The following is a 23,817-nucleotide window of genomic DNA, read 5'->3' on the forward strand; positions in this document are numbered from 1 at the left end:
AGCCAGCCACTAATACACCGATCCCACCTACAACTTCCTTCTTTGCAGTCTTCATTGTTCATTAAACAAATTGCAAAAGATTCACCAACACAGATGTCCAGAATACTGTGGAATTTTGAGATGAAAACAGAGCTTTTTTGTATTGGATTCAATGGGGTACCAATACTTCCGTTTCAACGATTGACGTCACGCGCATACGTCATCATACATAGACGTTTTCAACCGGAAGTTTAGCGGGAAATTTAAAATTGCACTTTATAAGTTAACCCGACCGTATTGGCATGTGTTGCAATGTTAAGATTTCATCATTGATATATAAACTATCAGACTGCGTGGTCGGTAGTAGTGGGTTTCAGTAGGCCTTTAAGTGTCTTAAAGTGTGGCGGAGCCGCAGAGAGGGTATGTTCACGCACACGTACATCAATCGATCAATATCCTTTTTTTCACTTGGAGTGATGGAGTTGAAGACAATGATTGTAGTTAGGGTATGTGTTTCTTTCTCAGGGCCAATGACTAAAACTTCAGTCTCGTCCTGGTTAAGTTGTAAAAAGTGATCTGCCATCCAGGACTTCATATCAAAAATGCAATTAAAAAGAGTATCAGTCGGTCTCGTGTTATCCGCAGGCATGGAAGTGTACAACTGTGTCTCATCCTATGTCTACTATTTATGGTGCACTACACAGATGATAAACACACAACTACTCCAGAAGGTATGACGGACTCCTCTGTGGGTGTGACACCGCTTGTCTACTTCTAGGGATGGAAAGGAGTCTTGTGTCCTGGCGACGAGATTGTGACCATTGGTGAAACGCTGGTGAGCGCCTCTAGCTACCAGGAAATCTGTGAACTCATGAAGAACCTTCCTATGACGCTGTCTTTGGAAGTGAAGAAACCTGTCTCAGGTGAGCCCTTCTTATGTTGTCTCGCTACATGAACACACCTCCTCGCAGAGCCAGAGTTGTGGCTTCCACCCCTGTCATTGTTGGGCTTGACGAGGCTGCTCTGGAACCTTAAATGCTGATCATTTAGGAGCAAATCTCCCTCTCTCCCCTCCTTAAAACAGCATCCATGCATCTGGCTTTCTATCCATGGTGACTATTTTGGCTCTTTTGTTCCTAGTAATCAATGCTAGCTTACATCCCCGCATGCCTTTTATCAATAGGTCATTTTGAGTGCCGTAGATTTGACCTAGCATAGACGTTGCTTTGGTAGCATAGACTTCACTCTGGGACCTGGTAACAAGATGTCAACTTGTTTCATAGACTAAAACATTACAGGGGTGTAATGGTACGTGGATTTGTCAACAGACTTTTTAAGTTTGATTAATTTAATATTTTATTAGGCGAAACAATGTACCACAGCTCATTAACATTTAAAATGCTTCGTCTAACACAGGCCTGGGCAATTATTTTGACTCAGGGGCCAAATTTAGAGAAAAAAATGTGTCTGGGGGCCGGTATACAGTATCTATTTTTAGGAACACTAATGCAAAACCTCACAATAATGTCTGATTGAATGCTAAAAACGTTATGACAGACCGCCTTAAAGGCCTACTGAAACCCACTACTACAGACCACACAGCCTGATAGTTTATATATCAATGATGAAATCTTAACATTGCAACACATGCCAATACGGCCGGGTTAACTTATAAAGTGCAATTTTCAATTTCCCGGGAAACTTCCGCTTGAAAACGTCTCTGTATGATGACGTATGCGCGTGACGTCACGACGGCAACGGAAGTATTCGGACCCATACAAACTGCTTTGTTTTCATCGAAAAATTCCACAGTATTCTGGACATCTGTGTTGGTGAATCTTTTGCAATTTGTTTAATGAACAATGGAGACTGCAAAGAAGAAAGTTGTAGGTGGGATCGGTGTATTAGCTGCGGACTACAGCAACACAACCAGGAAGACAGAGATGGATAGCAGACGTGTTAGCCGGCGAACTCACCTTAACTTCCTCCGTCTCGCCGACCGCATCTGTGATCGGGTGAAGTCCTTCGTCGCACCGTCGATCGCTGGAACGCAGGTGAGCACGGGTGTTGATGAGCAGATGAGGGCTGGCTGGCGGAGGTGGATAGCTAATGTTTTTAGCATAGCTCTGTGAGGTCCGGTTGATAAGTTAGCTTCAATGGCGTCGTTAGCAACACAGCATTGTTAAGCTTCGCCAAGTTGGAAATTATTAACCGTGTAGTTACATGTCCATGGTTTAATAGTATTGTTGATCTTCTGTCTGTCCTTCCAGTCAGGGATTTATTTATTTTGTTTCTATCTGCATTGGAGCCAGATGCTACCACGTTAGCTCAGTAGCTAAAGAGCTTCGCTGATGTATTGTCGTGGAGATAAAAGTCACTGTGAATGTCCATTTCGCGTTCTCGACTCTAATTTTCAAGAGGATATAGTATACGAGGTGGTTTAAAATACAAATCCGTGATCCACAATAGAAAAAGGAGAGATTGTGGAATCCAATGAGACCTTGTACCTAAGTTATGGTCAGAGCGAAAAAAGATACACCCTGCACTGCCTCTAGTTCTTCACTCTAACGTTCCTCATCCACGAATCTTTCATCCTCGCTCAAATTAATGGGGTAATCGTCGCTTTCTCGGTCCGAATCTCTCTCGCTCCATTGTAAACAATGGGGAATTGTGAGGAATCCTACCTCCTGTGACGTCACGCTACTTCCGGTAGGGGCAAGGCTTTTTTTTATCAGCGACCAAAAGTTGCGAACTTTATCGTCGTTGTTCTATACTAAATACTTTCAGCAAAAATATGGCAATATCGCGAAATGATCAAGTATGACACATAGAATGGATCTGCTATCCCCGTTTAAATAAAAAAAAATCATTTCAGTAGGCCTTTAAAGAAAGGAATGGAATTTTATTTTTTTTACTGAATGAGACACCCAGAATGTACATTAAAATAAAGAATGTGGGATTTACAATATTAACTATGAACGATAAAACACTGAATATTGACAACATATGAACGTCACACCCACTCTCCGTCGACATATTTTACAATCAAGCAAAATGCAACAAAACAGCGAAATATGAACTCGAAGGGAACAAATAAACCCACCTACAATCTGATATATCTGATACATCACTAAGCTTTAGAACTTTGTTGTGAAAATCTCCTTCCGCGTCTGTCCCTGACACCTGCATTTCAGGCTGACACTCTGGAAACACTCTGTGGAAACGCTCCTCCACCCACACTGCTTGGTGCCTGCTGTGACTTAGATTACAATAGTAACTAGAATATCATGCCGAAGCGCAGATTCCAACCTTTGAAATACTTTGTATGGTTCAAGACTTACGGTCATTTGAAAACATCACTGCACATCATAATGGCAGCTACAGTTTCCATCTTAAAGATCTAAAAAAAAAATATTTAGGAATGTCCGGCGGGCCAAATTGAAAAGCTTAACGGGCCGCATGTGGCCCCCGGACCTTAATTTGTCCAGGTCTGGTCTAACAGGTGCATCCAAAAGAGTCCTCACAGTCCTGTTTCTGTTGGGGTCCTATTCAGTTTGTAGCCATACCGTGTTTTCCGGACTGTAGAGCGCACCGGTATATAAGCCGCACCCACGAAATTTGAAAAGAAAAACATATTTTTCCATATAAAAGGCCGCAGATAATATATATACGTTGTGAAATGAGTTATTTACACAGAAATATTCTGTAAATGTTTATTTATTTACATTAATTGTTTCCAAACGGTGTCTATAACACGGCAGTTAAACGGCTGATCAAACAAAACAGAAGTCACCGTCATGGACCCACTAGCTGCGCAAGCTCGCTCTCCAATCAGCTAAACAGACTCAATAAGATAGGCTGACCATATTCTGAAATCCTAAAAAGAGGACACATATGCGTGCCAACGCGGGCAGCATGCCAAGGCCGGGACTCTGTGAAAATTTGCCAATGATACTCGAACTTGCTTTATAAATAATATATTTATTCAAATAAAGCATTTTTTCTCCTCTGTTGACAGCAGTGTTGGCGCTAGGAATTTTCAAAATGGGGTCCCACGGTAAATTTTTGGGGTCCCACTTTTTTGTAAGCGTTTTGAAAAAAAATGATAAACGTATGCATTATCCTGTTATATCTCACATTCTATATTGTGTTTTCGAAAAAGGTTGTCATAAACGTTACTTAATTAATTTTAAAAAAATTATAAAGAAAGAAAACAAATGTGTATGCATATGTAAATGTATTCAGTTATAAACATTCATTCACTTTCTCCTTTCCTTCGTGGATCTAAACTTTACCGCTGCTGGTAGTTTTTTCTATGATTTTATTTAATAAGTTGTAGGTGTGTTTATTTCAGTATAAAAGTGTAAAAAGTGTTTTGCTTCGGTCATGAAATGATGATAGTGGTGTGCCAGGGCATACATACCGTATTTTTCGGACTATAAGTCGCAGTTTTTTTTCATAGTTTGGCCGGGGGTGCGACTTATACTCAGGAGCGACTTTTGTGTGAAATTATTAACACATTACCGTAAAATATCAAATAATATTATTTAGCTCATTCACATAAGAGACTAGACGTATAAGATTTCATGGGATTTAGCGATTAGGAGTGACAGATTGTTTGGTAAACGTATAGCATGTTCTATATGTTATAGTTATTTGAATGACTCTTACCACAATATGTTACGTTAACATACCAGGCACGTTCTCAGTTGGTTATTTATGCGTCATATAACGTACACTTATTCAGCCTGTTGTTCACTATTCTTTATTTATTTTAAATTGCCTTTCAAATGTCTATTCTTGGTGTTGGGTTTTATCAAATAAATTTCCCCCAAAAATGCGACTTATACTCCAGTGCGACTTATATATGTTTTTTTTCCTTCTTTGTTATGCATTTTCGGCAGGTGCGACTTATACTCCGGAGCGACTTATAGTCCGAAAAATACGGTACATTTTATATTTAACGCTTAAATCTCTGGAATCTACATCAACTTCAGATCTATCCCTCATTTCAAAATGTTTACATTTTTTTTGTGTTGTTTTTTTGTTTGTTTGTTTTCCGCCCTTTTTTGTCAAACAAAACTATTTTTTTAATGGCAAACACACAAAATATGCAAAATCTTCCACTAAAAATATTTTTCAAAGTGGAATATTTGATGTGAAGTACCTTGGATAGGTCAATAATTCATAATAACATTGATTTTGATTCAATGTTATGTTTTGAGCAATGACAGTTTGAAAGAAAAAAAACAGCTTTGTTTTATTAGTCAACATTGCAACTTTTTCTAAATTACATTTCCCCTTTAAGCTTCTTTATTTCACTTTTGTTATGTTTTTGTTTATTTTAATAGTATTTTTAGAATGTGCCGTGGGCCTTTAAAACATTAGCTGTGGGCCGCAAATGGCCTCCGGGGCACACTTTTGACACCCCTGCTATAGATAATAAAAAATTTAATCTGATAAATCTATGGATAAAAAGCAGAGCCTGGCGACGCATGCGCGTTTATCATAACTCTCTCGCTCTCTCTGTCTCTGCCCCTCCCTCACGAATGCCGCTGCGTGCGCACTCCTTCACAAATTGTTTTGTTTTTAACCCCTTCTTATCCCTGAACGTACATTGAAAATACACGCAACCCTAACTCAAACTGCTGGACATTTGAGGCATTTAAGAAACACCGCCCGGACAGCCCCGCAAAAGAGGACATGTCCGGGTAAAAGAGGACGTATGGTCAGTCTAAATAAGAGGAGTGGTCCACTCCCAGCTAGCTCTCCAATCAGCTAAACAGACTCAATAACTCCACGGTGACGTTTTGGTGAATTTACTGAAGAATTTGTGAAAGTGAAACAATACAAAAAGAAAATGCCATCGTAAATTAATAATACTAACACAGACACTCGTAAACGTGTTGGCACATTAGCTAATGCTAACGAAGCCAGTTTAATTAAATTCTGATAGCAGGTACAAATATGCATGAAAACACTCCTACAGACATCACGCATGGGACATTTTAGTAAGTAAGAATTGTTTTAGTTGTAAAACTTACAAATGTTGCTTAGAGCGATGAATGAAGAATCCATACGAGTAGAAACGCTATGGACAACTAGAAGACGAACACGGCACTCAGGTTGAAAAAAACAAAAGCACTAGCCGTAAATGGAAGAAACGGTATAACGATAAAAATCACCGCTCATTGAAATGAAGTGAAATCAATTTACCGTACATATTAGACTATAAGCTGCTACTTTTTTCCTACTCTTTGAACGCCTTAGAAGAGGGTGTGGATAATTTGTGGATTTTTCTTTGCCAACTTCCATAATGAAAATAGCTTTAAAAAAAGCAAGCAAATACACCTAGAAGGTGTGTTTATTGTTTTGGCAAAGGTGCCATCTTTTGGATGAGTTCGCTTGCTGCAGGTGCGGCAGTGTCCTTCCATTTAGTGCTTTCAAACCGCAAGTAGAGTTACGTTTTGTCTTCTAGCCGTCCATAGCGATTCTACCCATATGGATTCTTCATTCATCACTCCAAGCAAAGTTTATAAGTTTTACAATATAACTAAAACAAATCTTCCTTACTAAAGCGTTCCATGTGTGATGTCTGCAGGATTGTTTTCATGCAAATTGTAATGTAATGACGCTAGCGTCATTAGCCTTAGCTAATATTGTAACACGTTTACGAGTGCCTGTGTTAGTATTATTAACTTACAATGGCATTTTTTTTCTTTTTTGTTTTTTTAACATTTTCAGTTTCACAAATTCCTCAGTAAAATCATTAGAACTGTTCGTGCGAAACAATATTAATTTCATCCATCCATCCATCTTCTTCCGCTTATCCGAGGTCGGGTCGCGGGGGCAGCAGCCTAAGCAGGGAAGCCCAGACTTCAATCTCTCCAGCCACTTCGTCCAGCTCCTCCCGGGGGATCCCGAGGCGTTCCCAGGCCAGCCGGGAGACATAGTCTTCCCAACGTGTCCTGGGTCTTCCCCGTGGCCTCCTACCGGTCGGACGTGCCCGAAACACCTCCCTAGTGAGGCGTTCGGGTGGCATCTTGACCAGATGCCCGGACCACCTCATCTGGCTCCTCTCGATTAATATAATATTAATATTAATTTCGTTGACTAAAAATTACGACTTTTTTTCCCTTGACTCAGGGCACCATAAAAAGTTTTAAAAATTCTAAAATCCAATCATTTGAATCTAAGGACTTAGAATGTCTTAAATGCCATCTAAATCTCATAAAAAGTCTTAAGTACGACGTTGAAAAGTCTTACAAATATGATCGAAAACAAATACGTAAACTTCAGTCTCGCTTTTAAATGTTTGGATTTTTGAGGGCACTATTCATGAATAAGAACAAAACTAAAGTACCTGGTCAGTATTTGTCAAAATAATATATATAGCGAAAGACCTGCACAACTTTACAGGGATTATTTGTATTTTTTTCTTCTTATGGGTCTTAAATTGTTTTCATGATGGTCATTAAAAAGTCTTCAATTTGACTTGTCGAAAACTGCCGAGACCCTGCCTTGACTAAATTAGGATGATAAAGAATCAAAACAAAGGCACATTGACTAAAACAAACACAAAATTATTTGACAAAACGAGACAAACGTGTTGACAGAGACGAAATCCAATCATATTCAATTAGTTTTTTTAGGCGTGTGGGACAAGTTATCCAATCACAGTAGCGTGTGGGAGGTAAACCACAGAGGAGATCCAATCAGAACTACTCTCGGTGTATTGTTACACACCTCAACACAATATGTCTTCCACGCCTGGAAGAAAGAGAAGACATGGACGCACTTCAAACAGGACACCTTGTAAAAACCCTGTGGCTCCATTTTCTACGGTAAAAAGAAGTGGGCCAAAGCTAACATTTCCAAATGACTCATACTGTACTGGTAAAGATGGTAGAGCAGGACTAAGACTACTTCTACACCATGGACGAGCCAATTTAAAAGGCAAGATAGCCGTATAATCGATGTCCTCGGCACACTGTTCTGATATTTATTACACAATTTTACAACCCAAGAGAGCAGATTTGTTATTTTTCAAGGTAACACACAATATACGTTAGTTTTATATCACTGATTGCTGTATTTAAACAGGACTGTGGCCAAGATGCCAAACATTGTGCACACTCGGTGTGGTTATACGCAATCTGGAATAAAACTAGTTTGGTTCTTAGAATGACCATTTTAGTCATATATTATTCAACTTTTTTTTTTTTTTTAAATGCTTAATTTAAGCTAAAATAACACACAATAAGGTCAGTGTGAAATGTACTTATTGAAATATTTATGGAATGCAGGTCCTGTTGTGAATTTAGTTTTTAAGATGCTCTGCAATAACCCTCATAAAAGTGGTTTCGTGACAACTTCGTCGACAAAGTTTACTGTAATTTTAGTGGACTAAAATGTAGAAGAATTTGATTTAAAATATGACTAAAACTAAACTAAAAACTGTCGTTTATGTTACTGTTCCCAAAATGAACCGTAATTTGACTTTAGAACGGAGGTGTGTGACGAACCGGGACGATGGCGTACCGTTACACCCCTACTGGCTAAACTTTTTTTTTCACCACTTTCTACTTTTTTCATTTTGGATTGAAGCTGTAGCTGGGCGGTCCCCAATGACGATGTCCTTTGGGAGCAGTGATGGAGACATAAGTCTGATCCCGGACAAATCTTTACGGGGATCATCGGATGAGGACCAAGTGTCAAATGCAAAGATCAGAAGTTGGGACTCGAAACCCCAAACAAACAGTCCAACCCTCATCTCCAACATCGATGATATTATACAACAAATGAGCCCGACTTTTGACAAGTCTCCCAGCAACACCCCACCTGCCGAAAACATATCTGAGAAAGGTGACGTTCAAGTTCAAGCACAGTCAAGTCGGCAGGATTATGACTTATTGTATACTCCAAGTGAAAACACTACCTTTTTTCATGCTGATACAGCAGTATCGGACTGTTCTCCTGATGCTAACCAACGTAAGGAAGACAGATCTTCAGTCTCAAATAGATTATGCCCAGAAAGGTTTGATGTGCTGGATAAAGGTAAAGACTCCAAAGCCGGTCGCTGTGAATCAATTGGTGACTCGACTTGTGAGAAACTCAATCTGTCGAGTGGCGCTTACAATCTCAGGAAACCACCCTTGGATGAAAAGAAAGGGGAACGTTGTTCCGGTGATGACCAAGTACTTTCTCCTGATGGAGGTGTACCTTCCAACACACCATTGTCTTTGCCTTCACACCATGCCAGTGACAACTACGAGCCGAGTCAGAGGACGAGTGCCTTTACCGACTCCTCCTACGTAGCGAGCAAAGAACACTCACAGAACTCCCAATGGAAGGACGTCTCAGCCATGGAGAAAGCACCTGCAATGTCTCTATCCCCGATGGAGTGTCACGTCATTAGTGCCGTTGGGTCTGACTCGGACAAACATGACGAGGCATTTCATCCTGGAAGACTTAGTATTCATGGCAACCTCAGCTCGCTTGACTGTCCCGATCACCTGCCTCATGATGCCTTGCTGGACTCCGATGCAATCAAGCCTTTGAATGCAGAACCACCTGAACAAAAGTCATTCAAGCAGACTTACAATGTGACTACTGACGGTTCAAGCGGAGCAGAGTCTAGTACTGAGAAAATCCCAAATGCTCGACCTATCCCTAAGTTTCACGATACATTTCAAATTGACGGTAGCCCTAAACTTAAGGGGCTACGGACAAAGAGTAATAAAGCACTAGCAGAGCCACTGCACAATCTCACCAAGAGTCCAAGTCCAGTTCTTTCAAAAAGCAATGTGGTCTTGAACCAGCTGAGAAATTTACCACTAGAGGACGCAATGTTTCCCACTTTGAAGCCCAGTAACCAACTTGATAAGAACGGTGTTGCGCTATCCAAATGTGGTGAAGGTGGGACTTGGCACCTTGCCTCAGGTGACACATTTCGACCTCTCATTCCAAGCAAGGAGACTGATACCGACGTACGCGTCACGACGATGTCAAAACCGCAGGCGCTCTCACACCGACCTGCCACTCAGAGAACGTTCATTGAAGTTCAACTGTACTCTTTCTCTGGTACGTCACCTTCCGTGGCAAACAAGCGCACAGTGGACTCTAAAAATGATTCATTTGCACAATCGGGCATACGTGTCCTTCCAAATTCTACTTCCAAAGCAGGGACAACAAATGGTCTTTTTGATCAAATAAAGGATCGTCATTCAGCTACAAATAGTACCTTGACACCCGCTGAGACAAGTGATAACCCAAAATCCGGCATCTCCAAGCTGCACAAAAAGACAATTCTGAGGCGAAGCTTTGTTACAGACACTCCCTTTTCTGTGGACTACAATCCCTTCTCGGTCCAACACAAGATAAAGTCCTTCGAAAACCTGGCACACTTTGACAAACCTATGGCTAAAAGTAGTGATAATCCGTCATATGCTCTGGCATACGGAGCCTCACTAAACCAAAGGATCGCAGGTTATCTGGGCTTGGCAAACTTTGACTACCAGGCACAGCAACCCATCTCGACACCACCCTGCTCATCGGCAAAACCTCTGTCAAACATCACTTTGATAAACCTCGACCCTCCTTATACAAGCTCTAATACGGTTTACCTGACTAAGGACAGTCTTGTCTCTAAAGTGCCGAAAGTTTTGGATTTTACACCAGCGACCCCACCAGTGGTGCGGAGGAAACATGCCAGACTTTCCTGCCACCGGTTGAGGCAAGCCAGGGCTCTCAGTATGCCAGAACTGGGAAAACTGAGCACATGCGACCTGTTAGCCAGAACGGATGGCGTTGAGGATAAAACTGAGGTACCCGTTCCTTCCCCTGCCACAGAGACCGTGGGCATGTCACCTTCTGCAACACAAACAATGGTAGAGAGGACAAAAGAAGGCCAAAGTAACATGCTAGAAACACCTGAGAGAAACTCTGATAGCACTAAGCAGCAGTCTGACTCCTCAGTCAAGTAAGGAACTCTGTTGAACCAGTTAAGGTGCCTTTATTTTCCGTAATGTCTCAACAGTATTTTGTGTTCAGGTCCAAAGGTTCTGTGCAAACGACAAATGAGCTGTGCCGTCCTGCTTCCACAGAGGTACCGCATGACGGCTTCCTACCTTCTACATCCTTTCGTGCGCAGATATCAGTAAACTAGTTCCGTCTTGGGTCTGCGCAGGTCACCAAGCACACTCGCCTTGTGGTCCTGCGCAAGGACCAAGGCTCAGGACTTGGCTTCAGTATTGCCGGAGGAAGTGACCTGGAGCAAAAGATCATCACTGTAAGTAAGCTCGTTGGCGTGCATTTGTACGTACTGTAGTATTGTAAAAGTACTTGACAAAAGTACCACGGTTGGATGGATGATGGCATGTACTCACATAGACGCTAGGTAACACTGCGGGACAACGAATTCCAGAAAGCTCATGAAAACTTTTGTATTTTTGTATTCATATCATTGTATAAGTGATTGTTGTTTGTGTATTAACATTTCAATGATTTGATGTCTTTGTTTTTGAACACATCGGCGTGTACAGCTCATTTTGGACACCTTGACTAGGGTTGTACAGTGTACTGGTACTAGTATAGTAATGAATCAAAAACGGTACTATACTCTGTTTGAAAAGTACCGGTTCCTCATTGCTTTTAACGGGCATGAAGGCGCATCGTCACATCATGACATTGCTGGTTTTACGAGCAGAGGAGCATGTTCGGCAGCACGCACACACACACGGAATACTTACAAGCAGACACAGAAAAGGGAGAACGGACGCCTTTTGGCCTAAAAACTGACGATAAAGGTGAAGTTATAACACTGAAACACCCTCAGGAAGAGGTGCTTTAAGATATAGCTAGCTAGCTAGCAGCTAACATCCATCCGCAGTCGGCAGTGTTTTAGCTACTGCTAAATGACTAATCCTGGCCTCCATGGCGACAAATAAAGTCAGTTTCTTACAAGTATTATTATCACTGCAGGACGAGGAATATCTAAACATGCTTCACTACACACCGTAGGAGGATACGATAGCTAACTGCTAACAGCAAGCTAGCACCCCTGAATGTAAACAAAACAGTGAATCTACACCTGACATCCACAAGAACAATACTACAAGTACTACTACCGCAAAACACTACAAGAACAATACTACAAGTACTACTACCGCAAAACACTACAAGAACAATACTACAAGTACTACTACCGCAAAACACTACAAGAACAATACTACAAGTACTACTGCAAAACACTACAAGAACAATACTACAAGTACTACTACCGCAAAAAACTACAAGAACAATACTACAAGTACTACTACCGCAAGACACTACAAGAACAATACTACAAGTACTACTACCACAAGACACTACAATAACAATACTACAAGTACTACGACCACAAGACACTACAAGAACAATACTACAAGTACTAATACTGCGAGACACTACAAGAACAATACTACAAGTACTACTACCACAAGACACTACAAAAACAATACTACAAGTACTACGACCACAAGAACAATATTACAAGTACTACTACCACAAGACACTACAGGGACATTATTACAAGTACTACTACCACAAGACACTACAAGTAATACTACCACAAGACACTACAAGAACAATACTACAAGTACTGCTACCACAAGACACTACAAGAACAATACTACAAGTACTATGACCACAAGACACTACAAGGACAATACTACAAGTACTGCTACCACAAGACACTACAAGAACAATACTACAAGTACTACTACCACAAGACACTACAATAACAATACTACAAGTACTACTACCGCAAAACACTACAAAAACAATACTACAAGTACTACTACTGCAAGACACTACAAGAACAATACTACAAGTACTACTACCACAAGACACTACAAGAACAATACTATGAGTACTACTACCACAAGACACTACAAAAACAATACTACAAGTACTACAACCACAAGAACAATATTACAAGTACTACTACCACAAGACACTACAAGAACAATACTACAAGTACTACTACCACAAGACACTACAAGTAATACTACCACAAGACACTACAAGAACAATACTACAAGTACTGCTACCACAAGACACTACAAGAACAATACTACAAGTACTGCTACCACAAGACACTACAATAACAATACTACAAGTACTATGACCACAAGACACTACAAGAACAATACTACAAGTACTATGACCACAAGACACTACAAGGACAATACTACAAGTACTGCTACCACAAGACACTACAAGAACAATACTACAAGTACTATGACCACAAGACACTACAAGAACAATACTACAAGTACTACTGCAAAACACTACAAGAACAATACTACAAGTACTACTACCGCAAAAAACTACAAGAACAATACTACAAGTACTACTACCGCAAGACACTACAAGAACAATACTACAAGTACTACTACCACAAGACACTACAATAACAATACTACAAGTACTACGACCACAAGACACTACAAGAACAATACTACAAGTACTACTACTGCGAGACACTACAAGAACAATACTACAAGTACTACTACCACAAGACACTACAAAAACAATACTACAAGTACTACGACCACAAGAACAATATTACAAGTACTACTACCACAAGACACTACAGGGACATTATTACAAGTACTACTACCACAAGACACTACAAGTAATACTACCACAAGACACTACAAGAACAATACTACAAGTACTGCTACCACAAGACACTACAAGAACAATACTACAAGTACTATGACCACAAGACACTACAAGGACAATACTACAAGTACTGCTACCACAAGACACTACAAGAACAATACTACAAGTACTACTACCACAAGACACTACAATAACAATACTACAAGTACTATGACCACAAGACACTACAAGAACAATACTACAAGTACTACTACCACAAGACACTACAAGAACAATACTACAAGTACTACTACCGCAAAACACTACAAAAACAATACTACAAGTACTACTACTGCAAGACACTACAAGAACAATACTACAAGTACTACTACCACAAGACACTACAAGAACAATACTATGAGTACTACTACCACAAGAACAATACTACAAGTACTACTACCACAAGACACTACAAAAACAATACTACAAGTACTACAACCACAAGAACAATATTACAAGTACTACTACCACAAGACACTACAAGAACAATACTACAAGTACTACTACCACAAGACACTACAAGTAATACTACCACAAGACACTACAAGAACAATACTACAAGTACTGCTACCACAAGACACTACAAGAACAATACTACAAGTACTATGACCACAAGACACTACAAGAACAATACTACAAGTACTATGACCACAAGACACTACAAGGACAATACTACAAGTACTGCTACCACAAGACACTACAATAACAATACTACAAGTACTATGACCACAAGACACTACAAGAACAATGCTACAAGTACTATGACCACAAGACACTACAAGGACAATACTACAAGTACTGCTACCAAAAGACACTACAAGAACAATACTACAAGTACTATGACCACAAGACACTACAAGGACAATACTACAAGTACTGCTACCACAAGACACTACAAGAACAATACTACAAGTACTACTACCACAAGACACTACAAGTAATACTACCACAAGACACTACAAGAACAATATTACAAGTACTGCTACCGCAAGACACTACAAGAACAATACTACAAGTACTATGACCACAAGACACTACAAGAACAATACTACAAGTACTATGACCACAAGACACTACAAGGACAATACTACAAATACTATGACCACAAGACACTACAAGGACAATACTACAAGTACTATGACCACAAGACACTACAAGAACAATTCTGCAAGTACTGCTACTACAGGACACTACAAGGACAAGACTACAAGTACTACTACCAGAAGACACTATAAGGACAATACTACAAGTACTACTACCACAAGACACTACAAGGACAATACTACAAGTACTATGACCACAAGACACTACAAGAACAATACTACAAGTACTACTACCACAAGACACTACAAGAACAATACTATGAGTACTACTCCCACAAGAACAATACTACAAGTAGTACTACCACAAGACACTACAAGAACAATACTACAAGTGCTACGACCACAAGAACAATATTACAAGTACTACTACTACAAGACACTACAAGTAATACTACCACAAGACACTACAAGAACAATAATACAAGTACTGCTACCACAAGACACTACAAGAACAATACTACAAGTACTATGACCACAAGACACTACAAGGACAATACTACAAGTACTACTACCAGAAGACACTACAAGGACAATACTACAAGTACTACTACCACAAGACACTACAAGGACAATACTACAAGTACTATGACCACAAGACACTACAAGGACAATACTACACGTACTGCTACCACAAGACACTACAAGAACAATACTACAAGTACTATGACCACAAGACACTACAAGGACAATACTACACGTACTGCTACCACAAAACACTACAAGAACAATACTACAAGTTCTACTACCACAAGACACTACAAGTAATACTACCACAAGACACTACAAGAACAATACTACAAGTACTGGTACCGCAAGACACTACAAGAACAATACTACAAGTACTATGACCACAAGACACTACAAAAACAATAAAGGACAATACTACAAGTACTACTACCACAAGACACTACAAGGACAATACTACAAGTACTATGACCACAAGACACTACAAGAACAATACTACAAGTACTTTTACCGCAAGACACTACAAGAACAATACTACAAGTACTATGACCACAAGACACTACAAGAACAATACTACAAGTACTATGACCACAAGACACTACAAGAACAATAAAGGACAATACTACAAGTACTACTACCACAAGACACTACAAGGACAATACTACAAGTACTATGACCACAAGACACTACAAGAACAATACTACAAGTACTACAAGAACAATACTACAAGTACTACTATCACAAGACACTACAAGTACTACTACCACAAGACACTACAAGTACTACTACCACAAGACACTACAAGGACAATACTACAAGTACTACTACCACAAGACACTACAAGGACAATACTACAAGTACTACTACCACAAGACACTACAAGGACAATACTACAAGTACTATGACCACAAGACACTACAAGAACAATATTACAAGTACTACAACAACAATACTACAAGTACTACTACCACAAGACACTACAAGTACTACTACCACAAGACACTACAAGTACTACTACCACAAGACACTACAAGTACTACTATCACAAGACACTACAAGTACTACTACCACAAGACACTACAAGTACTACTACCACAAGACACTACAAGTACTACTATCACAAGACACTACAAGTACTACTACCACAAGACACTACAAGTACTACTACCACAAGACACTACAAGTACTACTACCACAAGACACTACAAGTACTACTACCACAAGACACTACAAGTACTACTACCACAAGACACTACAAGTACTACTACCACAAGACACTACAAGTACTACTACCACAAGACACTACAAGTACTACTACCACAAGACACTACAAGTACTACTATCACAAGACACTACAAGTACTACTACCACAAGACACTACAAGTACTACTACCACAAGACACTACAAGTACTACTATCACAAGACACTACAAGTACTACTACCACAAGACACTACAAGTACTACTACCACAAGACACTACAAGTACTACTACCACAAGACACTACAAGTACTACTACCACAAGACACTACAAGTACTACTACCACAAGACACTACACAGGGCTGTACAGTGCGACCAAATCTTGCTTCTCTGCATTGGCTTCCTGTTCGTTTTAGAATTGATTTTAAAATTGTACTTTTTAAAGTTTTGAATGGACCGGCCCCAAAGTACATCACAGACCTCATCTAAATTTATGCTCCAGCTGGCGCATTAAGGTCCGAGGGCCAGTTCCAACTTGTGGGGCCTAAAACGAGGCTTAAAATGCTTTAAATGCTTGTAATTTGATGACTTTTATTATTTATTTTTAACCGGAGACAGTTTTGTTGTTGTTAGTGCGATATAAAGGGATTGGATTGTATTGGATAAAAATAGACAGTGCGATTTAAAAAAACAACAACCCTGTTGCACATGTGCGAATAGGGATTTCAACCCTCAGATCGCATTTTTCTCTTAAAATAAATCCATCCAAATTTGATCAAACTAGAGTAAAATGTTCAAAATCAACTCATAACCAAATGGACAAGTGATTGAGGCTGGAGTACTGCTCACTCTGTGCGCGCTGAGAGCTGCGTGTGTGTCTTCCTCCTGCGCCATGCACAGAGGGGAGCCCCGCTCCTCCTAGCTGAAACATTCAGGCTGACTCAGACTTTCCAACACGGAAGAAAGAAGATCTTAGTTGGAGGGACTGGTCAGTAAGAAACCTGAAAACTTGACACAAACTGCACTGCGCGCAGGTAACTACGAATGTCGAAGGAATATTGAACAACAAATCAACGGTTGAAGTGACAAAACTTGCCATCCAAACAATACCCCGTTTGTTGACAAGAACATAGAGCCATGCAAGCACATTCAATCTATTTATTAAGCAGACGTAACACAAACCAGTGAAAGAGCTGCCGTCAGAGCCGACAAACTGCCGCTGCTAGCCTGCTAAGCTAGCAATAACAGCTCAAACTCAGACTTGACGTCACACGGCACTAGGCAACAGGCACCGCCTTTTAGAAGGCAAACACATTTGAAGTTTTTTTAAGTAACACTAAAATAATTAATTTCCCTAGTAATTAATTTAATTTATTAAAAAGTAATTATGTCAGTAATTCAATCACTTTTTTGGTAAAATAAGGAGTAACTATAATCAATGACTTTTTAAAAGTAATTTTCAGAACACCCTGTCACACAGCATCATGAAGCAGTTGGCAGGTTGGTGTTCCTGGCTAACAACTTTGCGTGTATGTCCTATAATAATGTTTATTGTGTGTATGTCCCCTAATAATGTTTGTGTGTATGTCCTATAATCATGTTTTTTGTGCATGTCCTATGATGTTTATTGTGTGTATGTCCTATAATAATGTTTATTGTGTGTATGTCCTACAATAATGTTTATTGTGTGTATGTCCTATAATCATGTTTATTGTGTGTATGTCCTCTAATAATGTTTATTGTGTGTATGTCCTATAATCATGTTTTTTGTGTATGTCCTATGATGTTTATTGCGTGTATGTCCTAAAATCATGTTTATTATGTGTATGTCTGTCCTATAATCATGTTTATTGTGTGTATGTCCTGTAATCATGTTTATTGTGTGTATGTCCTATAATAATGTTTATAGTGTGTATGTCCCATAATCATGTTTATTGTGTGTATGTCCTATAAACTGGTTTATTGTGTGTATGTCCCATAATCATGTTTATTGTGTGTATGTCCTATAATCATGTTTATTGTGTGTATGTCCCATAATCATGTTCATTGTGTGTATGTCCCATAATCTTGTTTATTGTGTGTCTGTCCCATAGTCATGTTTATTGTGTGTATGTCCTATAATCATGCTTACCGGTATTGTGTGTATGTCCCATAATCATGTTTATTGTGTGTATGTCCTATAAACTTCTTTATTGTGTGTATGTCCCATAATCATGTTTATTGTGTGTATGTCCTATAATCATGTTCATTGTGTGTATGTCCCATAATCTAGTTTATTGTGTGTATGTCCCATAATCGTGTTTATTGTGTGTATGTCCTATAATCATGCTTACCGGTATTGTGTGTATGTCCCATAATCATGTTTATTGTGTGTGTGTCCTATAAACTTGTTTATTGTGTGTATGTCCCATAATCATGTTTATTGTGTGTATGTCCTATAATCATGCTTACAGGTATTGTGTGTATGTCCCATAATCATGTTTATTGTGTGTATGTCCTATAAACTTGTTTATTGTGTGTATGTCCCATAATCATGTTTATTGTGTGTATGTCCTATAATCATGTTTATTGTGTGTATGTCCTCTAATAATGTTTATTGTGTGTATGTCCTATAATCATGTTTTTTGTGTATGTCCTATGATGTTTATTGCGTGTATGTCCTAAAATCATGTTTATTATGTGTATGTCTGTCCTATAATCATGTTTATTGTGTGTATGTCCTGTAATCATGTTTATTGTGTGTATGTCCTATAATAATGTTTATAGTGTGTATGTCCCATAATCATGTTTATTGTGTATATGTCCTATAAACTGGTGTATTGTGTGTATGTCCCATAATCATGTTTATTGTGTGTATGTCCTATAATCATGTTTATTGTGTGTATGTCCTATAATCATGTTCATTGTGTGTATGTCCCATAATCTTGTTTATTGTGTGTCTGTCCCATAGTCATGTTTATTGTGTGTATGTCCTATAATCATGCTTACCGGTATTGTGTGTATGTCCCATAATCATGTTTATTGTGTGTATGTCCTATAAACTTCTTTATTGTGTGTATGTCCCATAATCTTGTTTATTGTGTGTATGTCCCATAATCGTGTTTATTGTGTGTATGTCCTATAATCATGCTTACCGGTATTGTGTGTATGTCCCATAATCATGTTTATTGTGTGTATGTCCTATAATCATGTTCATTGTGTGTATGTCCCATAATCTTGTTTATTGTGTGTATGTCCCATAATCGTGTTTATTGTGTGTATGTCCTATAATCATGCTTACCGGTATTGTGTGTATGTCCCATAATCATGTTTATTGTGTGTGTGTCCTATAAACTTGTTTATTGTGTGTATGTCCCATAATCATGTTTATTGTGTGTATGTCCTATAATCATGCTTACCGGTATATGTGTGTATGTCCCATAATCATGTTTATTGTGTGTATGTCCTATAATCATGCTTACAGGTATTGTGTGTATGTCCCATAATCATGTTTATTGTGTGTATGTCCTATAAACTTGTTTATTGTGTGTATGTCCCATAATCATGTTTATTGTGTGTATGTCCTATAATCATGCTTACCGGTATTGTGTGTATGTCCCATAATCATGTTTATTGTGTGTATGTCCTATAATCTTGTTTATTGTGTGTATGTCCCATAATCATGTTTATTGTGTGTATGTCCTATAATCATGCTTACCGGTATTGTGTGTATGTCCCATAATCATGTTTATTGTGTGTATGTCCCATAATCATGTTTATTGTGTGTATGTCCTATAATCATGCTTACCGGTATTGTGTGTATGTCCCATAATCATGTTTATTGTGTGTATGTCCTATAATCGTGTTTATTGTGTGTATGTCCCATAATCATGTTTATTGTGTGTATGTCCTATAATCATGTTCATTGTGTGTATGTCCCATAATCTTGTTCATTGTGTGTATGTCCCATAATCATGTTTATTGTGTGTATGTCCTATAAACTTGTTTTTTGTGTGTATGTCCCATAATCATGTTTATTGTGTGTATGTCCTATAATCATGCTTACAGGTATTGTGTGTATGTCCCATAATCATGTTTATTGTGTGTATGTCCTATAAACTTGTTTATTGTGTGTATGTCCCATAATCATGTTTATTGTGTGTATGTCCTATAAACTTGTTTATTGTGTGTATGTCCCATAATCGTGTTTATTGTGTGTATGTCCTATAATCATGCTTACCGGTATTGTGTGTATGTCCCATAATCATGTTTATTGTGTGTATGTCCTATAAACTTGTTTATTGTGTGTATGTCCCATAATCATGTTTATTGTGTCTATGTCCTATAATCATGCTTACAGGTATTGTGTGTATGTCCCATAATCATGTTTATTGTGTGTATGTCCTATAAACTTGTTTATTGTGTGTATGTCCCATAATCATGTTTATTGTGTGTATGTCCTACAATCATGCTTACCGGTATTGTGTGTATGTCCCATAATCATGTTTATTGTGTGTATGTCCTATAATCTTGTTTATTGTGTGTATGTCCCATAATCATGTTTATTGTGTGTATGTCCTATAATCATGCTTACAGGTATTGTGTGTATGTCCTATAATCTTGTTTATTGCGTGTATGTCCCATAATCATGTTTATTGTGTGTATGTCTTATAATCATGTTCATTGTGTGTATGTCCCATAATCTTGTTCATTGTGTGTATGTCCCATAATCATGTTTATTGTGTGTATGTCCTATAAAGTTGTTTATTGTGTGTATGTCCCATAATCATGTTTATTGTGCGTATGTCCTATAATCATGCTTACAGGTATTGTGTGTATGTCCCATAATCATGTTTATTGTGTGTATGTCCTATAAACTTGTTTATTGTGTGTATGTCCCATAATCATGTTTATTGTGTGTATGACCTATAATCATGCTTACCGGTATTGTGTGTATGTCCCATAATCATGTTTATTGTGTGTATGTCCTATAACTTGTTTTTTGTGTGTATGTCCCATAATCATGTTTATTGTGTGTATGTCCTATAATCATGCTTACCGGTATTGTGTGTATGTCCCATAATCATGTTTATTGTGTGTATGTCCTATAATCATGCTTACCGGTATTGTGTGTATGTCCCCATAATCATGTTTATTGTGTGTATGTCCTATAATCTTGTTTATTGTGTGTATGTCCCATAATCATGTTTATTGTGTGTATGTCCCATAATCTTGTTCATGTGTGTATGTCCCATAATCATGTTTATTGTGTGTATGTCCTATAATCATGCTTACCGGTATTGTGTGTATGTCCCATAATCATGTTTATTGTGTGTATGTCCTATAAACTTGTTTATTGTGTGTATGTCCCATAATCATGTTTATTGTGTCTATGTCCTATAATCATGCTTACCGGTATTGTGTGTATGTCCCATAATCATGTTTATTGTGTGTATGTCCTATAATCTTGTTTATTGTGTGTATGTCCTATAATCATGCTTACCGGTATTGTGTGTATGTCCCATAATCATGTTTATTGTGTGTATGTCCTATAATCATGCTTACCGGTATTGTGTGTATGTCCCATAATCATGTTTATTGTGTGTATGTCCTATAATCATGTTCATTGTGTGTATGTCCCATAATCTTGTTCATTGTGTGTATGTCCCATAATCATGTTTATTGTGTGTATGTCCTATAAACTTGTTTTTTGTGTGTATGTCCCATAATCATGTTTATTGTGTGTATGTCCTATAATCATGCTTACAGGTATTGTGTGTATGTCCCATAATCATGTTTATTGTGTGTATGTCCTATAAACTTGTTTATTGTGTGTATGTCCCATAATCATGTTTATTGTGTGTATGTCCTATAAACTTGTTTATTGTGTGTATGTCCCATAATCGTGTTTATTGTGTGTATGTCCTATAATCATGCTTACCGGTATTGTGTGTATGTCCCATAATCATGTTTATTGTGTGTATGTCCTATAAACTTGTTTATTGTGTGTATGTCCCATAATCATGTTTATTGTGTCTATGTCCTATAATCATGCTTACAGGTATTGTGTGTATGTCCCATAATCATGTTTATTGTGTGTATGTCCTATAAACTTGTTTATTGTGTGTATGTCCCATAATCATGTTTATTGTGTGTATGTCCTACAATCATGCTTACCGGTATTGTGTGTATGTCCCATAATCATGTTTATTGTGTGTATGTCCTATAATCTTGTTTATTGTGTGTATGTCCCATAATCATGTTTATTATGTGTATGTCCTATAATCATGCTTACAGGTATTGTGTGTATGTCCTATAATCTTGTTTATTGCGTGTATGTCCCATAATCATGTTTATTGTGTGTATGTCTTATAATCATGTTCATTGTGTGTATGTCCCATAATCTTGTTCATTGTGTGTATGTCCCATAATCATGTTTATTGTGTGTATGTCCTATAAAGTTGTTTATTGTGTGTATGTCCCATAATCATGTTTATTGTGCGTATGTCCTATAATCATGCTTACAGGTATTGTGTGTATGTCCCATAATCATGTTTATTGTGTGTATGTCCTATAAACTTGTTTATTGTGTGTATGTCCCATAATCATGTTTATTGTGTGTATGACCTATAATCATGCTTACCGGTATTGTGTGTATGTCCCATAATCATGTTTATTGTGTGTATGTCCTATAACTTGTTTATTGTGTGTATGTCCCATAATCATGTTTATTGTGTGTATGTCCTATAATCATGCTTACCGGTATTGTGTGTATGTCCCATAATCATGTTTATTGTGTGTATGTCCTATAATCATGCTTACCGGTATTGTGTGTATGTCCCATAATCATGTTTATTGTGTGTATGTCCTATAATCTTGTTTATTGTGTGTATGTCCCATAATCATGTTTATTGTGTGTATGTCCCATAATCTTGTTCATGTGTGTATGTCCCATAATCATGTTTATTGTGTGTATGTCCTATAATCATGCTTACCGGTATTGTGTGTATGTCCCATAATCATGTTTATTGTGTGTATGTCCTATAAACTTGTTTATTGTGTGTATGTCCCATAATCATGTTTATTGTGTCTATGTCCTATAATCATGCTTACCGGTATTGTGTGTATGTCCCATAATCATGTTTATTGTGTGTATGTCCTATAATCTTGTTTATTGTGTGTATGTCCTATAATCATGCTTACCGGTATTGTGTGTATGTCCCATAATCATGTTTATTGTGTGTATGTCCTATAATCATGCTTACCGGTATTGTGTGTATGTCCCATAATCATGTTTATTGTGTGTATGTCCTATAATCATGTTTATTGTGTGTATGTCCTATAATCATGTTTAGTGTGTGTTTGTCGCATAATCGTGTTTATT

General features: G+C 38.2%; 1 protein-coding gene across 4 annotated transcripts in view; it reads left to right on the forward strand.

The window, feature by feature from the left end:
• Positions 1 to 23,817, forward strand: part of pdzd2 (PDZ domain containing 2) — a 138,322-nt gene that overhangs the window by 109,507 nt on the left and 4,998 nt on the right. For 3 of the 4 annotated variants that reach the window (XM_062025386.1, XM_062025387.1, XM_062025388.1), the window contains 4 exons: positions 758 to 902; positions 8,587 to 10,960; positions 11,032 to 11,086; positions 11,168 to 11,269. In XM_062025386.1, the coding sequence (XP_061881370.1) occupies positions 758 to 902; positions 8,587 to 10,960; positions 11,032 to 11,086; positions 11,168 to 11,269 (2,676 nt within the window). Of the gene's footprint in view, positions 1 to 757; positions 903 to 8,586; positions 10,961 to 11,017; positions 11,087 to 11,167; positions 11,270 to 23,817 lie in introns of all 4 variants that reach the window. The other variant, XM_062025389.1, reaches the window with a different exon arrangement.

Source organism: Entelurus aequoreus, linkage group LG17, assembly GCF_033978785.1.
Source record: "Entelurus aequoreus isolate RoL-2023_Sb linkage group LG17, RoL_Eaeq_v1.1, whole genome shotgun sequence".
NCBI lineage: Eukaryota > Metazoa > Chordata > Actinopteri > Syngnathiformes > Syngnathidae > Entelurus > Entelurus aequoreus.